At 41.5% G+C, this 22891-nt stretch overlaps 1 protein-coding gene and 1 long non-coding RNA gene across 11 annotated transcripts in view; one reads left to right on the forward strand and one right to left on the reverse strand.

The window, feature by feature from the left end:
* LOC127362392 (uncharacterized) overlaps window positions 1-22891 on the forward strand; it is a 165000-nt gene that overhangs the window by 72612 nt on the left and 69497 nt on the right. The gene's annotated exons all lie outside the window — the stretch shown is intronic.
* The window catches only part of fat3a (FAT atypical cadherin 3a), a 183347-nt gene that overhangs the window by 48655 nt on the left and 111801 nt on the right, over window positions 1-22891 (reverse strand). For 6 of the 9 annotated variants that reach the window (XM_051397895.1, XM_051397899.1, XM_051397896.1 and 3 more), the window contains exons 4-8: window positions 22178-22239; window positions 18373-18687; window positions 16397-16607; window positions 13000-13068; window positions 5555-5694 (exon numbers count right to left, since the gene is read on the reverse strand). In XM_051397895.1, the coding sequence (XP_051253855.1) occupies window positions 5555-5694; window positions 13000-13068; window positions 16397-16607; window positions 18373-18687; window positions 22178-22239 (797 nt within the window). The remainder of the gene's footprint in view (window positions 1-5554; window positions 5695-12999; window positions 13069-16396; window positions 16608-18372; window positions 18688-22177; window positions 22240-22891) is intronic. The other 3 variants (XM_051397901.1, XM_051397898.1, XM_051397897.1) reach the window with 1 other exon arrangement.

Genomic DNA, 22891 nt, shown 5'->3' on the forward strand with positions numbered 1-22891 from the left:
CTAATTTCACCTTGCCTCATTACTGATCTATTGTCAGCCTTTGATATATGAGTGGACGGTATTCTTCTTGCAACTGCATTTCTAAAAATTTGCTTAACCGTAGCCTAACCATGTCATGTGATCTGCTTCAGTACACCTTAAGAACGAATATAACTGGTACCATGAATTAATATTGCAGATAAACACTAACACAGCAATTCTTAGACATTACTGCTGATGATACCTGATCTATAAAATATAGTAGTGTGTGTGTATATATAGTATAAATATATATAGTCTTCACACAGCTACTTCAGTCACTTTTCTTATGAACTATGTGAAAAACCATAAATGCCTTTGAGGAGACTATCTAAAACTGGCCACCATAATCCGCATTTGTTCAATTCACTACCTTGACACTGCAAAGACAACAGAGACAGTGAGAGAGATCAAGGAGGTGTGACACAGCATGATTTTTAGTGGGACTAATACTGAACACTTAAATGCCCTAATATACACCAAAACAAGGACAGCAGGGTGGACAATGGACATTGTTTGTTTATACTAGATTGGGTGTGTGGATAGGTGGATGTGTTTACACATGTCCATTCAGCAAGCACAGTCTGCACTATAGTCCCTGTGGTCCTACATTTTGGCAGCACACAGGTGTCTGGCAAGATATCCAGGTGAACCCCTGCAGACATGGGCACATGACAAAATTTACATCACATGGACCTGCAAGCCTTTTGGTGTGGGAGAACACCAACAGAATAATCGGTGGAAAGCCCTTGGAGAAAATAAAAGCTCAAGGGCTAGATTCAAACCCAGGACATCCTTGCTGTGAGGTACTAACCACTGAGCCAGGGTGCTGACTATGTATCTGCCAAGATATACCAACTGAACTCTGTAGTAGTACAAAATAGCAGCAGGAGCAGGAGTAGGACTTTATGGGGGAGGAAAGTGACAATGTGCACTATACACATCCAGAAAAAGGAGCTTGAGATTTGTACTGATTCCTATACAGGGAAAACATAAAGAGAAGTGGAGGGAAATGGAGGCGGGAGTCAAGTGCTGCCAGGCAAAAAGTCTCAATTTAAATCCTGCTGCAGCAGTTGGCCTTCTGTTGCTTAACTGTGAAGAAATTCCCCGGCATCATAATGCCATGTTGACCCTCCATCTGGGAGTCTTCCTCCCATCTTACAGGTATGTGAGTATGCAAATAAGGAGTATGTGTGACACTGTGAAAAAAACACAAAATCCAAAATGTGAAGAAGGCGTTCCTGACTCTGTTCAGACAGGATGAAAGGCAAAACTACAAAAAGCTGGCAACGTTTAAGTCTTACAAATTAGTCAAAATAATAACTATGGAAATTTTTTGTCATTCAAGTATACATAAACAGACAGTACATTTGGTTACAACCTGTACAAACACCTGTGATAAATGAATGACATATAGGACAACCAAAATAGACACCTAGCAGTTATAAAGGAACAACCAAATCATTACAGCATCCCAGAAGTGTCATAAGCAAAAAAGCTGTCCCATACCCTCTTAAAATTACCATCGTCCCATCCAATCGTTATTAACTTTAGCTAACATGTGTTGATATTATTTTTTTCTGCTATAGACTCTATCATTTTATATCAAATAATTTAGTTTTTCATAACCCGAGGATCGTTTGCGCAGTCGTGACCACCCCAACGTTTATCACTGTAGTGTTATATTTTGATTGGTCATATCTGTTTGATGGAGTGTTTGATGGAAAAAAAAACCAATGTATTAACTTGAACTGAATGAATATTTGATAATATTTTTAACCATTCCTCATTACTGAAATCACATCCTTAGTGACATTCTTATTTAAAGGTACTTCCAAAATTTACCTTTCCTCTCCAAATTATATTTTGCACATGGTCAGAAAAAGATATAAACACAAGTCACTTATCATGCATATCCCTTTCATAAGCCATTTACTCCAGTAAACAGACTTGGTAAATGGACCTGTACTTGTATAGCACCTTTGTAGTCTTCCAACCACTCAAAGTGCTTTTACGCTACGTGCCACATTCACCCTTTCATACACATTCACTCAGTGATGGCAAAGTCCATCGAACAGAAACTAACATTCATACACATTCGCACACCGATGCATGGCATTGGGAGCAATTTGGGGTTCAGTATCTTGCTCAAGGATACTTCGACATGTGGCACCAGGAGCCAGGGATCGAACCCACAACCTTCCGATTAAGGAACGACCTGCTCTGCCTCTGAGCCACAGCCCCCACTTCTTCCCAATACATATGGCTGGCTTATGCCAGATGATTGTCAGGTTCATCTATCGGTTTGAAGATGCTGAACCCGATGGCTGCATCATTGGTGTGTGTGAATATTAATGAATGAGTTAATTTCTGTTTGATTAGCTTTGCCGTCAATGTGTGTGAAAGGGCAAATGAGGCATATAGTGTAAAAGCACTTTGAGTGGTCGAAAGACTAGAAAGGCGCTATACAGTACAGTCCATTTACCATATCTCCAGAATTACATGTATTGGATATAGGCATACTCTCCGATTTGTGCCAATTTGTCTGATAATCTGATCATTTGGAATATGACTTGATATTCAAGTAGCACCAGCGGAGAGTACACAGGATCAGCTACCATTGCTAAGATACCGTCTGCATACATAAATAACTTATGCTCCCTGCCCCCTGCATGCACACCTTTAATTCTTACATCGGCTCTGACTGCTACAGCCAGTGGTTCTAAAACCATAGTGAAGAGCAATGGCGAGAGAGCACAACCCTGTTTAATCCTTTTAGAGAGGCATTTGTGAGAACAGGTGCTTTCTGGTTGCCGTAGAGTACCTTCATCATATTACAAAAGCCAGGACCAAATCCCGATTTTGAAAGAGATAACATAAGGAACCTCCACTCAAACCAATCAAAATCCTTCTCGGCATCGGGTGAAAAGGCTGCCACCGGCACCGGACTAGAACCATTCATATTGGCGGCTGCGGCTCAGAGGCAGAGCAGGTCGTCCACTAATCGGAACGTTGTTGGTTCGATCCCCGGCTCCTCTCGCCATATGTCAAAGTATCCTTGAGCAAGATACTGAACCCCGAATTGCTCCCGATGCTGTGCATCGGTGTGTGAATGTGTATGAATGATTAGTTTCTGTTCGATGGACTTTGCCATCGCTGAGTGAATGTGTGTGAAAGGGTGAATGTGGCACGTAGTGTAAAAGCGCTTTCAGTGGTCGGAAGACTAGAAAGGCGCTATACAAGTACAGGTCCATTTACCATTACCATATATGTAAGATGCATAAGCCTTTGTTCTCCTGGTTTTCCTGGATGAGATAGTAGCCCTAATAATTTCTTCTGTTATGGGAGCATCCAGCATTTCTTTTTGCTACTCTGTGAAGATTTTAAATAAGTCTCACACTGTGTATTCAACCTTGTAGTTATTTTGATATTGCATTATATAGATAGATAGATAGATAGATAGATAGATAGATAGATAGATAGATAGATAGATAGATAGATAGATAGATAGATAGATAGATAGATAGATAGATAACTTTATTGATCCCACAATGGGGAAATTCACTTGTCACAGCAACATTTGAGTAGGAAATAAATAGGCTACAGATAAAAAAAAACAGGAACATTTGCATACAGCAGGTCCAAGGTCATATTGACATATGATTTAACCTGCTTGGGTTATTATTTTAATACCGAACAAATTGCATTTTGGTGGCCGCAACATGCTTGAAAATTTAAGTATTCTTTTGGTTCCGTACATGGGTGTTTATATAGCTTAGCCACGCCCCCGAGAATCAGCCCCCAAAACACGTACAACCGTCATATATGAAAATTGGTATCAATTGTATCCTGATGAGACAAGCAAAGAAGCCTCTTGGACTATTTCTATTTGTATAGCGCCAATCCATAACAGAAGTTATCTCAGGACACTTTTAAAAGCAGGTCTAGACCGTACTCCTTCTAAAATTATTTACAGAGACAACAGTTCCCACCATGAGCAAGCACTTGGCGAACAGGAACAGGAAGTCGGGCCATTTTGAATTCCTTTTCTGTGATCATTTACGTTGTATTTGAACGAAACTTCTAACTTCAATGGTTACATGGTTCAATCTCAATGAAACTTTAAGGGCCCTATCTTGCCGATCTGAAACGCAATTATCAAACGCAAGTAGCTTTGTGGGCGGATCTCGAGCGCTGTTGCTATTATGCCGGCGGGATAAATGACTCTTGTGCCCGGCGCAAATCTAAAATGGGTTGGTCTGAAGTAGCTACATTATAGGTGTGGTTTGGGCGTAATGTGCAATAAACCAATCAGAGCGTCATCTCAAATTCCCTTTAAAAGCAGGCTTGCTATTATAACGGCGGATTTGCCAGGCGCACGCCAGGAGCGGTTCACAGCCGAGGAGACTGACGTTCTCGTCAGGGCCGTAAAATACAGAGAAGTGACATTATTGACATGAAATAAATGTAACACAGCCATACAATAAATCAAAACAATGTACTGCAGCTTCGCGGGAAGAAGACCCTGGCCTCGGGAGCAGTGCGCACGGGCCGAGCCGTGCGCAAGGGCCAGCTGAGGAGGGAGCAGCGCAAACACCAAGGTGCAGAGGATCCAGACCCACTACACGCTGGAGGACCACCCGTTCCTGCAGCAAACCGGGTTTGACATGCTGGAGTGGGAGCTGTCCGTGATGCGGCAAAGTATTAATGCCCATCTTGACCGGGTGGCGATGTTGCTGCTGCCTCTCAGGCACATCCCCTCAAGTCTGCACCCTTAAAATAGCATCTGAATAAGTGCCACTGACTTTAGACTAGGTTTCTCCTGGTCTGTGGCGGAATTGTTATCTGAAACAGCAAAATAGCACCAGGGAACGTTTGCGCCGGAACACGCCTCCTCTTTTCACTGAACCGCCCCCCGGAGCGCAAGTTCATTCCCTAATTTAAGGACGTGCATCGGTGGAAGGAAAATTCCAATGTGCGTCGAGTGCAAAATAGGAATTATACAAGCGCCAGTGTACAAAGTCAATTGCACTGAGTGCAAGATAGAGCCCTAAGTTTCATAAGAGTCTTGCCCTGAACATGCCAGTATTCAGTCATAGTCCTAGTGCCCCCTACTGGAAACAGGAAATTACACTTCTAGGGTATGGGGTGCTTGTGTATCATTTCTACTAAAGGGCCAAAATGCCGGCCTGCTCATTCTCTGTTCAGAGGAATTATTGATTGATCTAAGTGTGATCCAGTCATTTTGATTCATGGACAACGTTTTAAGAGTATTTTTGAATGAGAAGACCAGATCAGACCAAAAGTGGGGCTGCAAAAACTTATTTAATATATCTGTTGGTTAACACTGGTTACTAACCCACTGGAGCAGTTACATGAACACATGTTCTTCCTCTGTGGCATCTGGCAGCAGTGCAGGTCAGATCTTTGCATGGGTGTAATATAATTACACTATACAGTATAGTATGTTTTAGTAGTATGTTTCAACATATACAAACAAAAATGAAAGGCTGGTGAAATAAAGGTAATGCCATACCTGTGTGTATGCAGTGTTGGTGCCGTCTGTGGCCTGCACCGTCAGGTTGTAGAAGGAGCGCTGTTCAGCATCCAGAGGCCTGGCAATGATGATGGTGCCCACAGCCTTCTCTATGTCAAACACACTGTCACTGTTGCCACCTGCTCAACAGGAGAACAGTCAGACAGGAGAAGGGAGATGCACACAGAGTCAATATTACAGACTTACACACCAGGTATGATGAATATGTGAATACACAAATCAGACAGTTTCATTTATGGACCAATGGTTTTCAGTCATTTGCAACCATGTGCAGACATGTCCTGACATGTATTGTTTTGCATGCAACCTGTGTGTTCTCATTCAGAGGACTGAGTGGCTACAGTGATCAGACAGACTGAACAGCATATGACTGGAGACCACTGCTGCACCACACAATATCAGCACCACACACTCTCGCAAACCAACAGTCAAAAGCACAAAACCACAGCAACACAATGAAGCCTGAGCATGCCATGCAAACAGCAAAAACAACACATACCCTGTGTGTGTGCGTGTACTCCTATTACTGTCTGCACTGTTCATGATACAAATAGATTTATCTATGACATATGGCACGTACAGGTTCAACACATGTTTGACCGGATGGCATTTATTACAGCATTCATTACTGCTCTACTGGCCAAAGCATCCTCCAAGCCCACTGATGATATTGTGAAGGGAAAATCAGTGTTGGATTGGCAATCTAGTGACAACCAATCATGCTGAATTCAAAAAAGTACATTTAATGGGGCAGCTGTGGCTCAGAGGCAGAGCAGGTCGTCCGCTAATCGTAAAGTTGTTGGATGAGCCCCTGCTCCTCCCACCGTATGTCAAAGTTCTTGAGCAAGATACTAACCCACTGGAGCACTTGAGCAAGATACTGAACCCGGAATTTCTCGGTGTGTGAATGTGTTGTTGTGTGAATGAGTTCTGTTCGATGGGCTTTGAATGTGTGTGAAAGGGCAAATGTGGCATGGAGTGTAAAAGCACTTTGAGTGGTCAGAAGACTAGAAAGGCACAATACAAGTACAGGTCCGTTTACCAATGGTCGAAATAGCACCTGAGTAGCATCCGTGTGTAGCTCTGTTGGAAATGTATTATCTGTATTTTAAGTATATGTTTCTATCTTGTTATTAGGTTAAAGAGACTTTCTCCTACTACTACTATGGAGGTATGGCTGTTCTGTAGGTGGAGCTGTGATGGTTATTACCATGCAAACGTCCAGCCCTAATTCACATCTGAATGAATTAAATTAAATTTAAAAGCTTAATTTAGTCTGAGCTCGACTAGGTGTATGTTTTAACGAAAAATAATCTTTCACGTCTACATGCCTGTGTGTGTGTGTGTGTGTGTGTGTGTGTGTGTGTGTGTGGTCTAAGAGGAGTCTGTCTAATAAATAAATTTTGAAGAAGTGCACAACCCAGCTTCCTCTCAGTTCAGTCATATTTTTCATTTTCTCCAAGACTACTGAGCTCCTAAGCCTAAGCAGGCCTGAGTGTGACTGTCACCCAGCCCTGTGGTTTCGAACCTTTTGCGTAAGGGACACCTTTTCTATCAAGTACAAGTTACTACAAGATGACCCTGACAATGTGACATATATTATGTTTATTTTATATTACATTCATTACATAACAATAACAATAAAAATACAGAACAATTGATTGATTGCAATAACTGCAGGAAGTTTGGGTACTTCTTGTAGACTTTTGAGCAGATTATTTCCTGTGTATATTACATTAGAGGTGAGTTTCTGTTATTGATTTTTAAATGCAGGGATATAAAACCTACAGTGTATACTGTAGAAAAATTTTTAAAATTTTTTTTATACCCCTCAAATTCAATGAGGTCTTATGACTACCTGTGAAGCTTTGGTGACCCCTAGTGGGGGTCCTGACCCTAGGTTGGGAACCAGTAACCTAGCCTTACAATGTGATGTAATATGGTAACAGATAAAAGGCTGAATACAAACCATATTAAAATGCACTATCCCTCAATTGTATCGTAGCCCATGTATTTAGATACCTATTGGATTTGTTGATGTAGATTTTAGGGATACACAACCCTAGTACACAGTAAAAAAATCTTGAAATAATTAAAAAAACTAATAAATATAAATTAGGGCTCACGTTGCTGTTTACTGTATCCATGGCAATATTATTCTTCCTGTTTCGTGTTTAATTTTTCACAAGAGAAGACTTTTAACATGACAAACGTGTGATTTTCCAAAATACAACCTAAAAAAAACACTTATTTCACCACTGACTTCCTGGTCACACAAATTGGACACATTAAATATCAAAATAAAATTTGGTCCTTGGGCTGTTTTTTCTTTCCCTATTTTTGACTTGAGCATACAATTTAAAAAATAAACTCAAACTCAACTGGACATTGTCTACTGTTTCGACAGCAAGAAGAGAGACAGAGAAAAAATAATGTGTCTAACTAGTAGTGTAACTAATTACTTTTGGCAGGGAGTAATGAGTAATGTAATAATATTACTTTTGAAAAGACTAATTAGTAATAAGTAATAAATAACTTTTTTTGAGTAACTAGCCCAACACGGTTTGTTCCTGCTTGCACTGTAACCATAGATGTACTACAGACAACTATCAACTGAATTACTTTATTAGTGAAGAAAATAATATGATGGTTATGAGGGAACCTGAATTTATTTATTCATTTAAAGAATCATCTTTCATATATTCAATTTATGGACATTTGTATGTTGGGGTGTGATTTTATATGCCAATGATGTCAATGTGGTTTAAAGAGTTAAGCAGACAGCTGATACAGATTGACCTACAGTAAAAGTGTCATTCAACTGTGAGTTTTTAATGAACACTATTTTCCATGGCTATATAAAGTTTAAAAATATGCCCACATGCCCCTACTGTGCACGGGTGGACATCTGTGTAGGTGTACAAGCTGTATATCTTGAGTGGTGAGTGTGTCAGGTACTGTGTCACAGACTGAGGCTGGTCTGTGATCCAGTCTGATCGCCACTGGCTGTGTCTGTCTGGCTGAGCCTGCTTGGTGGAGCACAAGCAGCTTCAGCTATTAATAGAGCACTGCATGTGTGGGATGTTAAAGCACTCTTCTCTCACACAGATGCTCCACTCATCCATCTATAACATTCATCACTGAAGTAAACTACTTCTCTATTGCTTTCTCTTTCTCTATAGTTTTTTTGAAGCATTTTTGAGGTCCATCACTTATTACTCTCACAGAAAAAATATGCTTATAGTTTTTACAAATGCAATTTTTATACACTTTGGTCCAAGTGCTTATTTTCTGTTTCTTTTTTCTTCTCCCTTTGACTCTACACTGCCCAACATCTGTTTCAAATCACACTTTGTATATTCACACAGTTAAAAGTTTCACTTTTCACTTGCTGGTTGTGAGGTATTTCATGTTGTCGTATTGGGTTCTGGATAGTGAATGCTGGGTGCTGGGTGTCAAGTGTTGTGTGCTGGTTGTTGTGGGAGGAGCTTTGTGCATTGGTTACTGGGTGCTGGGTGTTTGGGTATGTGGTTTTACTGGGCATTCTACTGGATGTTGGCTGCTGGAGGCTGTTATGTGCTTCAGCTCCAAACCTGCTACCCAACAGTTTAGCGCAGCCATTAGTTAGCCAGACTGTTTAGTGGAACTAGCTTTTCACTAGTTTGGGCAGACAGGAAGAAACAGAGCGATAAAAAGTCTGGAGGAGGGCACGCTGTCTTTGTGAACTCTAAATGGTATAACCCTGGACATGTTGTCGAGAAGGCAGAAATCTGCACGCCTGACATTGAACTGCTGGCCATAGGGTTAAGGCCATATTATCTGCCCCGCGAGTTTACGGCCACTATTGTCGTCACTGTTTACATTCCTCCATTGGCAGTAGTGGCGCACGCCTGTGACGTCATCCACTCCACCGTTGCAGACCTGCAGACACGTCATCCCAGCGCATTCATCATCATAAATGGAGATTTTAACCATGCCAAAATCTCAAAGACCCTGACAGACTTTACCCAATATGTCACCTGTAACACCAGAGGGGAAAAGATCTTAGATCTACTGTATGCCAATGCAAAGGAGGCATACAGCGCCACAGCCCTCCCCCCTCTTGGCAAATCTGACCACTGCCTGATACATCTCAATCCTAGATATAGACCTGCTGTAAGGAGGAAACAGTCCATCACCACCAGGACTGTGCAGCAGTGGTCGGTGGAGGAAGAGGAGGCCTTGATGGAGTGTTACAGGCAACCGACTGGGAAGTGTTCCAGGAAGACTGCGGAGATGACATTGAGGGTCTCACCTAGTGTGTCACAGACTACATCAGGTTCTGTGTGGACAGCGTTATCCCCACCAAGAGGATTCGCTGCTTCCCCAAGAAAAAACCCTGGATCAACAGAGACATTAAAGCCCTGTTGAACAGAAAGAAGATGGCTTTCATGGCAGGAGATGAGGAGACCAAGAAAGACATTCAGAGGGAGTTGAGGAGAGAGCTGAGGAGGGCCAAAGAATGTTACAAGAACAAGATAAAGGGGAAGCTGCAACAGACCAGCACAAGAGAGGTGTGGAGGGGGGATAAGGAGCATTACTGGCATGAAAAGGTCAGCAGGTTCAGTAAATGGGACAAAGGGACGTGCCAACGAGCTAAACCTGTTCAATAGGTTTGACTCACAAACCCCCTCCACCTCTTCAGGTACCCCCTTCACACCCTGGATACCCCACCCTCCTCCTCCACAGCCCGTATTCCCCATGACGACAGTAACACCACCCCCCTCATCTGCCCTAAACCCCCCTCTACTCACTCCCCTTTCCCACCCCCCCATCCTCTCCATTTCTCCACCCCACAAACCTCCACCTCCTCCCCCCACCTACCTCTCTCCACTACACCAACTCTCCCACCCCCTTGCACCCCTCCCCTCCTCCCCCCTCTACCAATCACCTCACAGCTGGGAACTGTCACCAACCAATCACTGCCACAACAAACCCGGTCATCACAAGATGCCAGGTGAGATGGCAGCTCACCAGGACCCGGATAAACAAGGCCAGAGGTCCAGACGACGTCAACCTGAGAGTCCTTAAGGTGTGTGCCGAGCAACTGGCAGGAGTGTTCCAGCATCTGTTTGACCTCTCCCTGAGCTGAAGAAGGTGCCAAAGATCTGGAAGACTTCCTGCTTAATTCCTGTTCCCAAAAAAGGAAGACCCAACGCTCTTAAAGACTTCAGGCCTGTAGCCTTAACGTCACTTATATGAAGACCTTTGAGAGACTTGTTCTGCAGCACCTCAGACCCCTGGTACGCGACTGCCTGGACCCTCTGCAGTTTGCGTACCAGGCCGACATTGGCATGGATAATGCCATCATGTACCTGCTTCACAGAGCTTATACCCACCTGGAGAAGTCACAGACCAACGTGAGGATCATGTTCTTTGACTTTTCCAGTGCCTTTGACACCATCAAACCTCTCCGGCTGGCAGAAAAGCTCTCTGTGATGCAGGTGGATCAGGACCTCGTGGCCTGGGTCACTGACTACCTCACTGACAGACCACAATACGTCAGACTGCACAGCTGCTTGTCAGATGTGGTAACCAGCAGCACTGGTACACCCCAAGGAACTGTACTATCACCGTTCCTGTTCACCCTCTACACCTCTGACTTCTGCTTCAACTCTGGAGTGTGCCGCCTACAGAAGTTCTCCAATGACTCCTCCATTGTCGGCTGTATCACAGATGATAGGGAGGAAGAGTACAGAGACCTGATTGAGAGCTTCATTGGATGGTGCGATAGGAACCACCTACAGCTCAACACAGGAAAAACTAAAAAGCTGGTGGTGGACTTCCGGCGCGGAAAGAGGACCCCCTCCCCAGTTGTGATTAGGGGGGAGAAGGTAGAGATGGTGGACATCTACAAGTTCCTGGGGGTGACACTCAACAACAAACTGGACAGGATGGATCACACTGAGGCCCTCTACAGGAAAGGTCAGAGCAGACTGTTCTTTCTGAGGAGGCTAAGGTCATTCAACGTGTGCACTCGGCTACTGCGGATATTCTACCAGTCTGTTGTGGCCAGTGTCCTCTTCTTTGCAGTGGTCTGTTGTCTGGGGGTGCCAATAAGATTAGAAAGCTGGTGAGGAAGGACAGCTCGGTGGTGGGGATGGAGCTGGACAGTGTGGAGGCTGTGACGGAGAAGAGGATGAGAGGAAAGCTGAAAGCCATCATGGACAACCCCTGTCATCCTCTCTACACTGAGCTCAGGCTGCTCAGGAGCATCTTCAGCCACACACTGACCCAGCCCCGAGCCTCAAAGCGGTTTTGAGACTCATTTGTACCATCTGCCATCAGACTCCACATCGCCACCGCTCCTAGTTCCTCAAACCCCAGCAGATAAAGACTAGTTTAGAACTCCTACCTACAACGTGCAAACCTTTTGCACTATTTATATTTGATTTCCACTTTAGTAGTTTAGTAGTTTTAATTTTAGTTTTAGTTTAGTTTTAGTTTTAGTGTATATACTTTAATTTATAGTTTTTATATCTTCTAATATTAATAATATTTACTGTGATTTTGCGCTGCTTTGCCCTATTTCTGCTGTGTCAAAATGAATTTCTCCTTAGGGGGATAAAAAGATGTGGGAGACTTCAGTGGGAGATTTGTATGCGTGTGTGAACCTGCCTTTGAATACATGAGGCATGTCTTAGATCCATAAGGAATGGGTGTACAGGTGCTGCTTACAGAAGGTCATTAGACAGGACTATCACTGAGGTAACTCAGGGATAGTGATGGGAATTGATAAGAATTTAACGATTCCGATTCCATTATCGATTCGATTCCTTATCGATTCTCTTATCGATTCTCATTGGTTGAGGGAATAAGTACACATTTGTTTGTTTGTATTAACTCGCTTTAATATCTGATCAGAAGACACAGCAAAGAGTATACACAAATTATGTGTAGCAACCTCAGAACAAACCTAAACGTAGGTGAGCTACTTCTCAAAGTAAGGTCATCATCATCTAAATTTGATGGACAATGACAATGGAGCTCACATTAACTAAGTAGACAGGGCCTGTCCTGCCTGGAGAGTTTAAAGTTACCTTCGCTCTATCTCTTAAATTAACCTTGTCTGAAATGTCTATTGATGTGACACACACACACACACACACACACACACACACACACACACACACACACACACACACACAGAATAAACAAGCACATACAGAATAAACAAGCACATACACAAACACACACATCCACTTAAGCTGAGCTTCCATGTGGTTTATTCCCCTCGGCCAACTAACCAATCATTAGAATGTCAGCAGCACTGATGAGAAGCACAGGGCGGACAATGAGCATCAACCAAAAGGAAGAGCAAAGGAAAGGAAAGGAATAAGAGAATAGACAGCAAAGAGCAGTAGTGGAAGTTCGAAGCGAGATACCTTCTGAGGAACAGTTCCTGCCACAAGTGCTCTGCAGAATATAGAACATCTCACGGAAAGACCTGGGACCTTCCAGGCATGAAGCATTGAGGAGAGAGAGGAGAGAGAAGGTGAGACAGGAAGGACAGACAAGGCTTGGGGAGGAGGACAGGAGGATGGTGTGAGGAGAAAAGGAGATGAGGAGACTGATGAGACAGGACAGAGACAGCTGCTTCAGATGAGCTGAATTTCTAGCAAATGATTTGTACATAGGATGGATTCTACGGAAAAATAAAATATTGGTCTAGTACTGCCACGCTGGCTCATGGGTTTTAAATACACTAATATTGATATTTGTGGATTACAGTTGCTTTGCTAAATTTCTTTCCTGGGAAATTGTCGTGATTCAAATTGTCTCATTATTACTATTAAATGAAAAGAAAAAATGTTTTAGAAACAACATTATGACTGTGATAGCTGTGATTCCAGAGAAAGGATATTTACATTCTGACAAATCATGGATGAAAAAATTAGAAAGAATGTGAGGGAGGGAGACATTAAGAGAAATAGAGAGAAGAGATGGACAGAGCTATAGAGAGCCACAAGCACGAGCCAGAAGGTATCTCCAGCCGGATACACACTGAGTGTCACTGCACAGTGACAACAAAAGAAAATATGGATGGTGCATTGTGGAAACCGCAGTCCTTCCCGGTCACTGTTGTCCATCTAGCTTGGGCTGCCTGGAGCCCACAGTGCATGCATCACGGCTGGGGAAGGGTCAGTGTATATATAGTATTGAATGGCATTAAAAACTAATATAATTACTGATTAGTAAAATTATTCAGTGACTTGTACCACACCAGAATTGTCACCACACATAATGCATAAAAACTGAGCTTAGTGTGCTTGGTATGACATAATCTGGTTAAGCCTTTTAAGTGGGTGAAAGTGAACTAAGAGGGATTTAACGGTGCCACAGTGGGTATTTCCCATTTATAGGGGAATGTCAGACTAGATTTCAAATCTGTCAGAATGTTCTTTGCTCAGAGAAGGCCCTGTCTCACTCTCAGTAGAGACATTATGAAACTAAATTAGTCACATAAGAAGTATAGTATAATACTTATATATCTTAATCTCTTAAAGGTAACGTTAGAAAAAAAATCTCAGGATAACAAACATGGAGATACGGTATTACTGTATTACCAATGTAGTTTTTGTGAACTTGGCTTCTGTCCTTTTTTTCAGGAAGCTCCCAATGAACTAGCTCATTAACACTGGTTTTTCCTTCATGTTGCTTTCATTGAGCCAAGGTCATAACATATGGTCCAGTCCGGGATCCACTTGCTAATTCAAGGATTCAAGGTTAATTTATTGTAATCTACAATGCAGGGTTGTATAATTGAAATTAAGATTAGAGTTAATTTTATGTAAAACAAAATACATATTGATCAATAAGTCAATATAATAGAAAAATAAAAACTATTTTGCATGATAAAGTGCTGAGGATGAATTTAGAAGTCTCATGGCCTATATTTGGTTATTTCCAAAGGTTTTTGGTAGCTTTTGGCTTTGTTTGTTTTTTAAAGTGTGGCATGGAGGTAAAGAGTCTGTCTGTCCCTTGTTGCACAGCGGGGCAGGTTATCTGAGTTTAGAAGTAAACCCTGCTAAGCATGGGAGGCTTTAGATGGGTGGCAGCTGCTACCCCTCAAAGTCTCCATGCCACCCTCTTGCCACCCCATGACTATTTCTCTAGACTGCTGGTAACTTAGGTGCTGAGTGAAACAACTGACCTGATTTCTCAGTTCTTCTATCAGCTCACGATCATATTATTATTTTGTTTTAACGTAATCCTAGGTGGAAATGCTAGTCTTTGTTGGGGCTGTACTGTACAGTGTTTGTGGGCCAAGGCTACATCCACACTACTACATTTTCGTTTTAAAATGCCATTTTAAAATGACAACAATCCGTCCAGACAAGTGCTTTAGCACTGTTTCAGAAATGATCTCTGTCCATACTAACACACCTGAAAACGCATACCACATGACCATTCCATGGTTCCCACTCTTTTTAAGAAGTCATTTTCCAGGAGTTTTCTTGACAACACAGGACAACACTTGCTCACACACCTATAATTTACCAGTAGGCCTAGTTTTGACACATTTAACCCCAGTGTTATTCCTCCTTTTTATGCCAGGTTTTTGATAAGGTATCTCAGGTTCAGTACAGCTAGGTGGTTACACTCCATGTTATTTCGCATTTGTGGCATGCTTGGCTGTTTACCACAGCCAATTTTTCCGCTGTGTACACTTCCTGTGAACTCAATACAGTTTTCTACAGCCCATTGGTAACATTCACGGTGTAAACAGGAAGCATGACAAAGAAATGTGACTGCTCTTTCCAAAATTCTCCCGAAAAATGTTTTTAATATAAGACTTCGCACTTCTGTATTTGTCTCTCTTTTTCATCACTGTATTTTTAAAGTCCCTTTGTGTCTTTCTAAATATAGACGATACAACATCCACTCTGTCAGCATAATGTTACAAACTCAAATACTCCAATATAATATCCATTACAACGTTACACATGTAGTCTTTAACCTACATCTTAATTGTATTTGCTTTACAGCAGAATCGACTTCTATCTATTTAATGTATTTTAATTATACCAATTTACAATACCTTAGTATTTAGCTTAATGCTAAATGTAAAGACTAAAAGCAGACTGATCAAAGCTATCACATACTAGCAAACCTTTAAACACTGATTGGACAACGTCCATGAAACAGACGTATCCAAACGTCTCTGCTCTAGAGGATTGAAAACGCTGGAGTAGTATGGATGCTAGGTGCAAACGTAGCACAACTAAAATGTTGTAGTGTGGATGTAGCCCTAATTTGGCTGATGGTGCTGTGCAGCACTTTTACCTTGAGCACAACAAGCCTCACAGAAGATGACTAGGTATTAGTTTCTGGTAGGTAGTGACTGGGGTTAACTGTTGAAATAGGGTCTGTAAATTCCTCACTTCTCCTATCAAATCAGTGGAACCTGATCCACCGACAAACGTTTATTCTTTGTTTTATTTTCTTTACTATATAAACCTAAAACTTGGTTTATCCAACTTTGTTTTCTTTCTTCTTGCCTGACCCAGGGTAGTAACACTTTTCCTCCAATGAGGCATACAGACCTGACAGCTGGAGAAGCTGTCGCCATGGTGACTGGGATGGACAGAGCATGACAAATCATGCAGCAAGGCCACAGTACCTCAGCTGCATCTCATATAACACCAACACACACCAACACACTCTAACACTGTCAGCCCAACACACACCATGCACTAAGCCTAGGCATACCCTACCTCACAATACACAAAGGGCTCCACTGCTGACAGAGGATCGTCCTCACCTAAAGGGGGATTTTACCTGTGATGTCAAACCACAAGAGGGCGGAGTTCTGCTGCAGGGACACCACACCCACAATCTCAGCCACCTTGTCATTCTCCATGACAGTGAAATTGTAGACTGGCTCATCGAAGAGCAGTGGAAGAGTCGAGGGAGGTGGTCGGCGGATCCATTCAATGTGCAGACGAGCTGTGGAAGACTTCTGAGGACGGCCGTTGTCTATCGCTTTGATCTGAAGAAAGAGGCACAGAAGAGCTGAATGAAGAATGTAAAGTCGAAAAACCATACAAAAAAGTAAATCACAGAAACAAAAAACAAACAACAAAGATGGAAAGAGGTTTCTGGGTACTAAAATTCTAAAATGTGAAGTGAAATTTGGCAACCCCCAAACTAGTATGTCAATACTGGGGGATTAAGTAAAACCCTGAATTACGAGCAATGCCAATGTTTTTGAACTTTTTCGCTATCCACATAATCTGTATGTGACAGCTACAGTATGGTTCACATTAGGGTAAGAATGTATTTTCTTAAAAGGTGAACACTAACTAAAGTTTGTGATGGGATGAAAACTTCAGTCATTATACATCTATTTACCACCCCAACTTCCACACTCCTACTGTCAGATGGCACAAACCGAAGGCAACATGCATTGGCACTGAAAGTTGTCACTCAAATCTGGCATAATGAAAACCATTAGTTGCTAAAACATTTTGAACTTACAATTCATTTCACATTTTTTACTCAGATGTATATAAAAAACAAACTGGTATTTATGTTTTTTTATATCAATTTTATGATTTGTGAAAATGAAAATGAAAATCCATGAATGTAATGTCAACATCCCTGCAAAGGTACATCTGTTGAATTGAAATTTTTTTACTTGACCGAAAGATTTGCACTTGCGGCAGCTATTACAGTTAGACTAAGAACTAACTCATTCATGCACATGCATCGGAGAAATTTGGGGTTCAGTATTTTTTGACATCCAACAGGAGCCGGGGATTAAACCAAGTGGAGGACCCGCTCTACCTCTGAGCCACAGCCGCCCCAACATGTAGTTAGTGGTCCTATTAGTTTACTGTAGCCACACTGGGAGCATGATATTTCAGGGGAGGTTTGTTTACACCACTAGCATAAGAGCTGGGCTGGAATGAGCACCATAGCCAGTGTTTTATTTTTTACTTTTGTATATGTTGTATTTTAATATGTTGTGTTTTTGACCGACTGCTATCTTGGTCAGGTCTCTCTTCTAAAAGAGATTTATGATCTTAATGGAACTTCCTGATAAAATAGAGGTAAAATAAAAAACTATATACATGAATATATATTTTTAAATAATTAAATTAATATCATAAACGTTTGACGACTAGTCAACTACTGGCTTTAACTAATCGACATGGAAAAGTCTTTAGTTGGGGACAACCTTTGAATAATGTCTGGAAATTAGATTGTTGTGATTACAGTCTCTTTTTAATACAGTGCCTCAAGATCAGGCCATTATTTTGATATAGTGCATCAGTGGTGTGTATTCCCAAACAAAGTTTCAATCAAATTATCACAAAGCAGCCGACATACAGTTTACCTGCAGCTTTCAGTCCCCCTGGAGTTCTGGGGGGGGGGCCTAGGCCAGTTGTCTGCTTTGCTTAGTTGGTAATCCAACATTGAGTACATCAGGTTTAAATAAAAGCAAGAAATATAAAATGCTAAATGTAAAGCCATTAACATGCAAATTAAAATAGTTCTAAACCAATCACCCCCCCAAAAACCCAGAAACAGTTCAGAAAGAATCACCAAGTGTACTTGGTCAATAGTCAACTATCTATCCAAGTCTTTTTCCTATCTTAACAGAAAAAAATTTGAAGTTTGAAGTTGTGGCGTCAGGTAGGTTTAAGACTCAAACACAACATCCATCCATGACGAAGAGAAGATGAGAAGATGTTTATATGTCCTAAAACATGTTAGCAGACATTCTTAATAGTTGATTAAAGTTTGCGTACAGTCAGGATGTCGTAGCTCCCCGCAGTGAAGGCTTTGCGTGAAGATACAACTGCAGTCTTGGGGTCGATGAAGAACTTCCCGTCCTCGTTGCCGTCCACAATGCTGTAGGAAAGGTCGCTGTTGGGCCCGTCATCACGGTCATAGGCGAATACCCGATAGATGGGCTCGCTCTTCTTTCTCCGCTCTCTCTCTGGTAGTTTGATCTGGTAGACCTTCTCAGGAAATGTGGGCTTGTTGTCATTTTCATCCAAGACCTGAACCATCACCCACACTGTACTCTGCCTAGGACTAGGACCACCATCTGACACCAACACCTGCAGGGGTTGAACAGGGTGAGAAATTTAATACAAAATCACAGAAAAGACTGGAAGATGAGACCCATGAAGGAGTGTATCTTGGGGGACATGAGAGTAGGGTTGAACCTGTTCCTCATCCCCTAATTAAGCAGACTAACCTCACAGTGACCTAAATAATGGTGAATTCAGGTGATCCTCTTTAACAAGTAACGTAGCAAATTATCTTGACTTTTGATCATCTGAGGCCAAAAACCAGTTGAGTCTGACATGGTGACATGATATTTCCTGACATAACAAGTTGCTGAGGATCAGTTAAATGTAATGGTACTCTAACTTTAAATGAACAAGACAAACATTTTGTGTTCGATTCATTCATTTGTGTAGCTAGAACAGGAATACATACTTTTGCTTTTAGACACACACACGCGCACATACACACACGCACACACACACAAAGTACTTTGTTTGACAACTCTGTAGCTTTTTTGCTCTCCTAAATCCTTGAAGAGATAACTTTTATTGATTACAGTTCATTAATATGAAGGACAGAAAATGAAATAAATAAATAAATAATAAATTAATATTCCATTAAATGCATCAATAACAATAATAATTTAAGCAATGAAAGGGCCCTCGCACTCCACGCAGCTCGGGGTGTGCTGCAGCCGTGTCACTTGCCCTCGTAACACATGCGGACCACAACATGAAAATTTCACGGAAATCAGATCATAATCACAGCACAGCGCTTACTTCCTGTTGCCAGTAGGTAGCACTATTACTATATCTGAATATTGTCATGTAGACGTGTTCAGGGCGGGACTCTTATTAAACGTGAAGTTTCATTGAGATTGGACCATGTACACTGAAGTTGTGAGGATGTGTTCAGGGTGGGACTGATACAGAATATGTGAAGTTTAGTGGACATTGGACATTGTACACTGAAGTTATGAGTACTATCTGTTTTACGGCCAATCGGCTGATTTTGATGCCACACCACGGACACTCCCTTCAGCTTACATGCACAAATAGCACAACTTTTAATCAGCAACATTTTTTAACTGTACTGACCAATTTTGAAGTTGATCCGAAAAATTCCCTCGGAGGAGTTCGTTCAAATACAGCGCGAAATGACTGCTAAATCCAAAATGGCCAACTTCCTGTTAGGTTTGGGTACAGATTATGGGCCCCTGAGAGGCCATTTCGCCATGCTCATAGTGGACCCCTAGAAAATATGATTTTTTTTCGCCACAACTAACATGTGGGCCGTGTTTCACGAGTTTTCGAGCACGGGAAAGCCTCCAAAAATGTGTTTGTTTGGAAGGAAAAATAAAAAGAATTCCTTCAATTACAATAGGGCCTTCGCACGGTCATTAATTTATAAAATATGACATAACTGTTATTTCTGGATGTATATATTTCTATTATCTACTTAACTTGTTTCTCCTCTGATTGATACAGTTGATCTGAAAATAGATCAGTCTCATAGCCTCAGAGGTAGATAAACTAGGTTTACCTCCCATCATGCCCCTGGTTACGATGCTTTTACTCATTTTACTTTTACTAAGTACGACCAAATATGCATAAGTGAAATATGCAACTATTTAGATAATTGATATGTTAAAGTTGTTTGTCAGGCTGAGAGTGAACCATTCTCTGGCTACAGCTTCTTAAATGTGAAGGTCTGCTACTTGTGCGATTTGTGACTGTACGTTGAAGGGCATGTCCGTGACATGCCGTCAAAGTTGGCCATTTTGAATCGAATGTCAAACTGTGATGCCATTTCCGGCATTTCAGGGCCGTCACTGTGCGTCAAACGGCGTGTCAGTGGCGTGGTGCTGAATTTCCACGTTTCGCAGTGAAGAGTCTCGCTATGAAAGCCTAAGTCTTTTGCACAGTGTCTGAAATGCATGACAACATAGAGCGGTCTCCCCCGGCTTCTGGTGATGAGGGCTTGGGCGTGGGGTGACGTGACGTGATGTGGCGTGGCGCGGCTGCGGCGAGCGACCGCCGTACAGGCCCCGACGTAGGTTGATGGCGAGGTCCCGTCCAATGCTGCTTGCAGCTTTAATTTAATTATATTATCGCATCCGAAAAACCAAACCAAAAAATCAGGCCGATCCCTAGTCTGTTCACAGATAAGTCCAGACATGTCAAATGTGCTGTTTGTGAACTTAAATAATGAAATAAAATCAAGTAAATGGTAAATGTACTGCACTTTTATAGCCCTCACTTGTGAATGGACCCAACAGAGTTGCATTGTAAGCCGCTGGACTGTCCATTAGGAGAAACATAGGGTTCAGTGTCCTGCCCAAGGACAATTTGGCCTAACTATAAACCTCAAGACGTGGGGAACCCTTGAAATATTTTTGCTTACCGCCAACATATGTGCACACACGCTGAACTCTATGAGTCATGAGAAAGTCAGTGGCAAACTTGATCTCAAATCAAGGTAGAGCTGAATAGACAGGTTGACATTACTATCTACAAGAGACCAACACACGTCTTCACTGCAGCAAATAACTCTGTGTGTGTGTGTGTGTGTGTGTGTGTGTGTTAGGGGTAGAGATGGGAGAACCGATTTGTTCTGATCTAAATCCTGGCAGCCTATGGATTGGTGCACAAATTTATGGACTTAAAACACACTCCGCATTGTCAACTGTGTTACATTCATTTCCAAAGAAAGCAGTGTCAGTGCACCCTCCCTGTGAATCCCTTGTTAAGCGACAAAGCAGGGCTGGACATGTATTGTTTAGATACGAATGTCATAGTGATACCTGAGTTTTGGCACAAATATAACACTTTTTTTTAAAGTCTTACTTTGAGAAATATAAACATGTTTTTTTTTATATTTTATGTTTTCTTTAGTGTATAAAACCTCAAAATAAGAATCATGTTTTTGTTACCTTTTTAAAATGAGCTCTTTTTATCTACAGAGTGAGCTGATCCGCTTCTGATCCACCGTGTTGAACTGCCATGTTTCTACAGTAGCCAAGAACGGACAAACAAAGTACTGGCTCTAGATAGGTCCTTTTGTGTTTTTCTCTTAGGTCTTGTCTTTATGGTGTACCAGCAGAGATCTTGTGGTGTTGAATGGTGTTGTTATGACTTAAACTAGAGTTAATTGTTCTGACAGACCAGCTGTGTAAGACTCCCACTGGGATGTTTCTAGTGGTCCCAGATGATTTCACAGTGAACAAAATTTTAAATTATGTAACTACCTGATCAAAGAAGGCAAATCTGACTGGCCATTTGATGACAAATATTGGTACATGACATACTTCCTGACATATTTTGGTCAATAATGACATACAGAACATAATAACAAATACAAAGAGTGTGCCATATTTTTTAAAATTTATTTATTGTATTCCTAAGTACTTTCAATGATTTATATCTTTATAATACTCTTTGCTTCAAATTCTTGTTTTTTGTTTCCTGGTCCAGCACAAGCAAAACCATTCAGAGACGCTGGCATATTGAGATTATTGCATACACACTATGTCCTCACCTCTAAAACGTGTTCTGTTTGTTGTTCGCGGTCCAATTTCCTCTGGGTTGTGGTGATCAGACCTGAGACAGCAGAGAAAATAATTAGAACACACACACACACACACACACACACACACACACACACACTATCTGTTGTTAAATGCCCCCCGACAGGAACCATAATAAATTAACAACAAAGACCAATATAACCAATACAAAAATACACACAAAAGCATTACATGTTGCATCTTTGCACATTATGAGTGTGTAAGTTATAAATAGATGTAGTAAAGTTATGCCAGCAGTACTGTCTGTATTGGTATTTAACCTGGAGTCCTGATCAACTCTAATTGCGGTTATTTGAGAAGCAAGCCATCAATCACAAACCAGAGATATAAGCAACATTACAGTGAAGAGATCCTAGCGCAAAACAATATTCTCTTACCATACAATGTCTTGTCCAATATGTCCATGTGGGCCCCTTTGATAATTATGCTTCTCGATATTTAGCATTTCAGTATTTTCCTAAGTTAATATTTGGCTGCATTATCTGGACATTATTTGAGGTTATTGTAGTTTGTTTAAATGTTTTAGTTGTTTTAGTCTATTCCCACTGTGTGTCAGAGTTACCTGATTATTTAAGCTTCCCCAATGTCTCAGTTTAGTTAGGTTGGTTGGTTTAGTCTGTTCAGTTTGTTTAGTTAATGTAGCCTGAGTTAAGTTCTGTTTAGTT

This window comes from Dicentrarchus labrax, unplaced genomic scaffold (assembly GCF_905237075.1).
Source record: "Dicentrarchus labrax unplaced genomic scaffold, dlabrax2021, whole genome shotgun sequence".
NCBI lineage: Eukaryota > Metazoa > Chordata > Actinopteri > Moronidae > Dicentrarchus > Dicentrarchus labrax.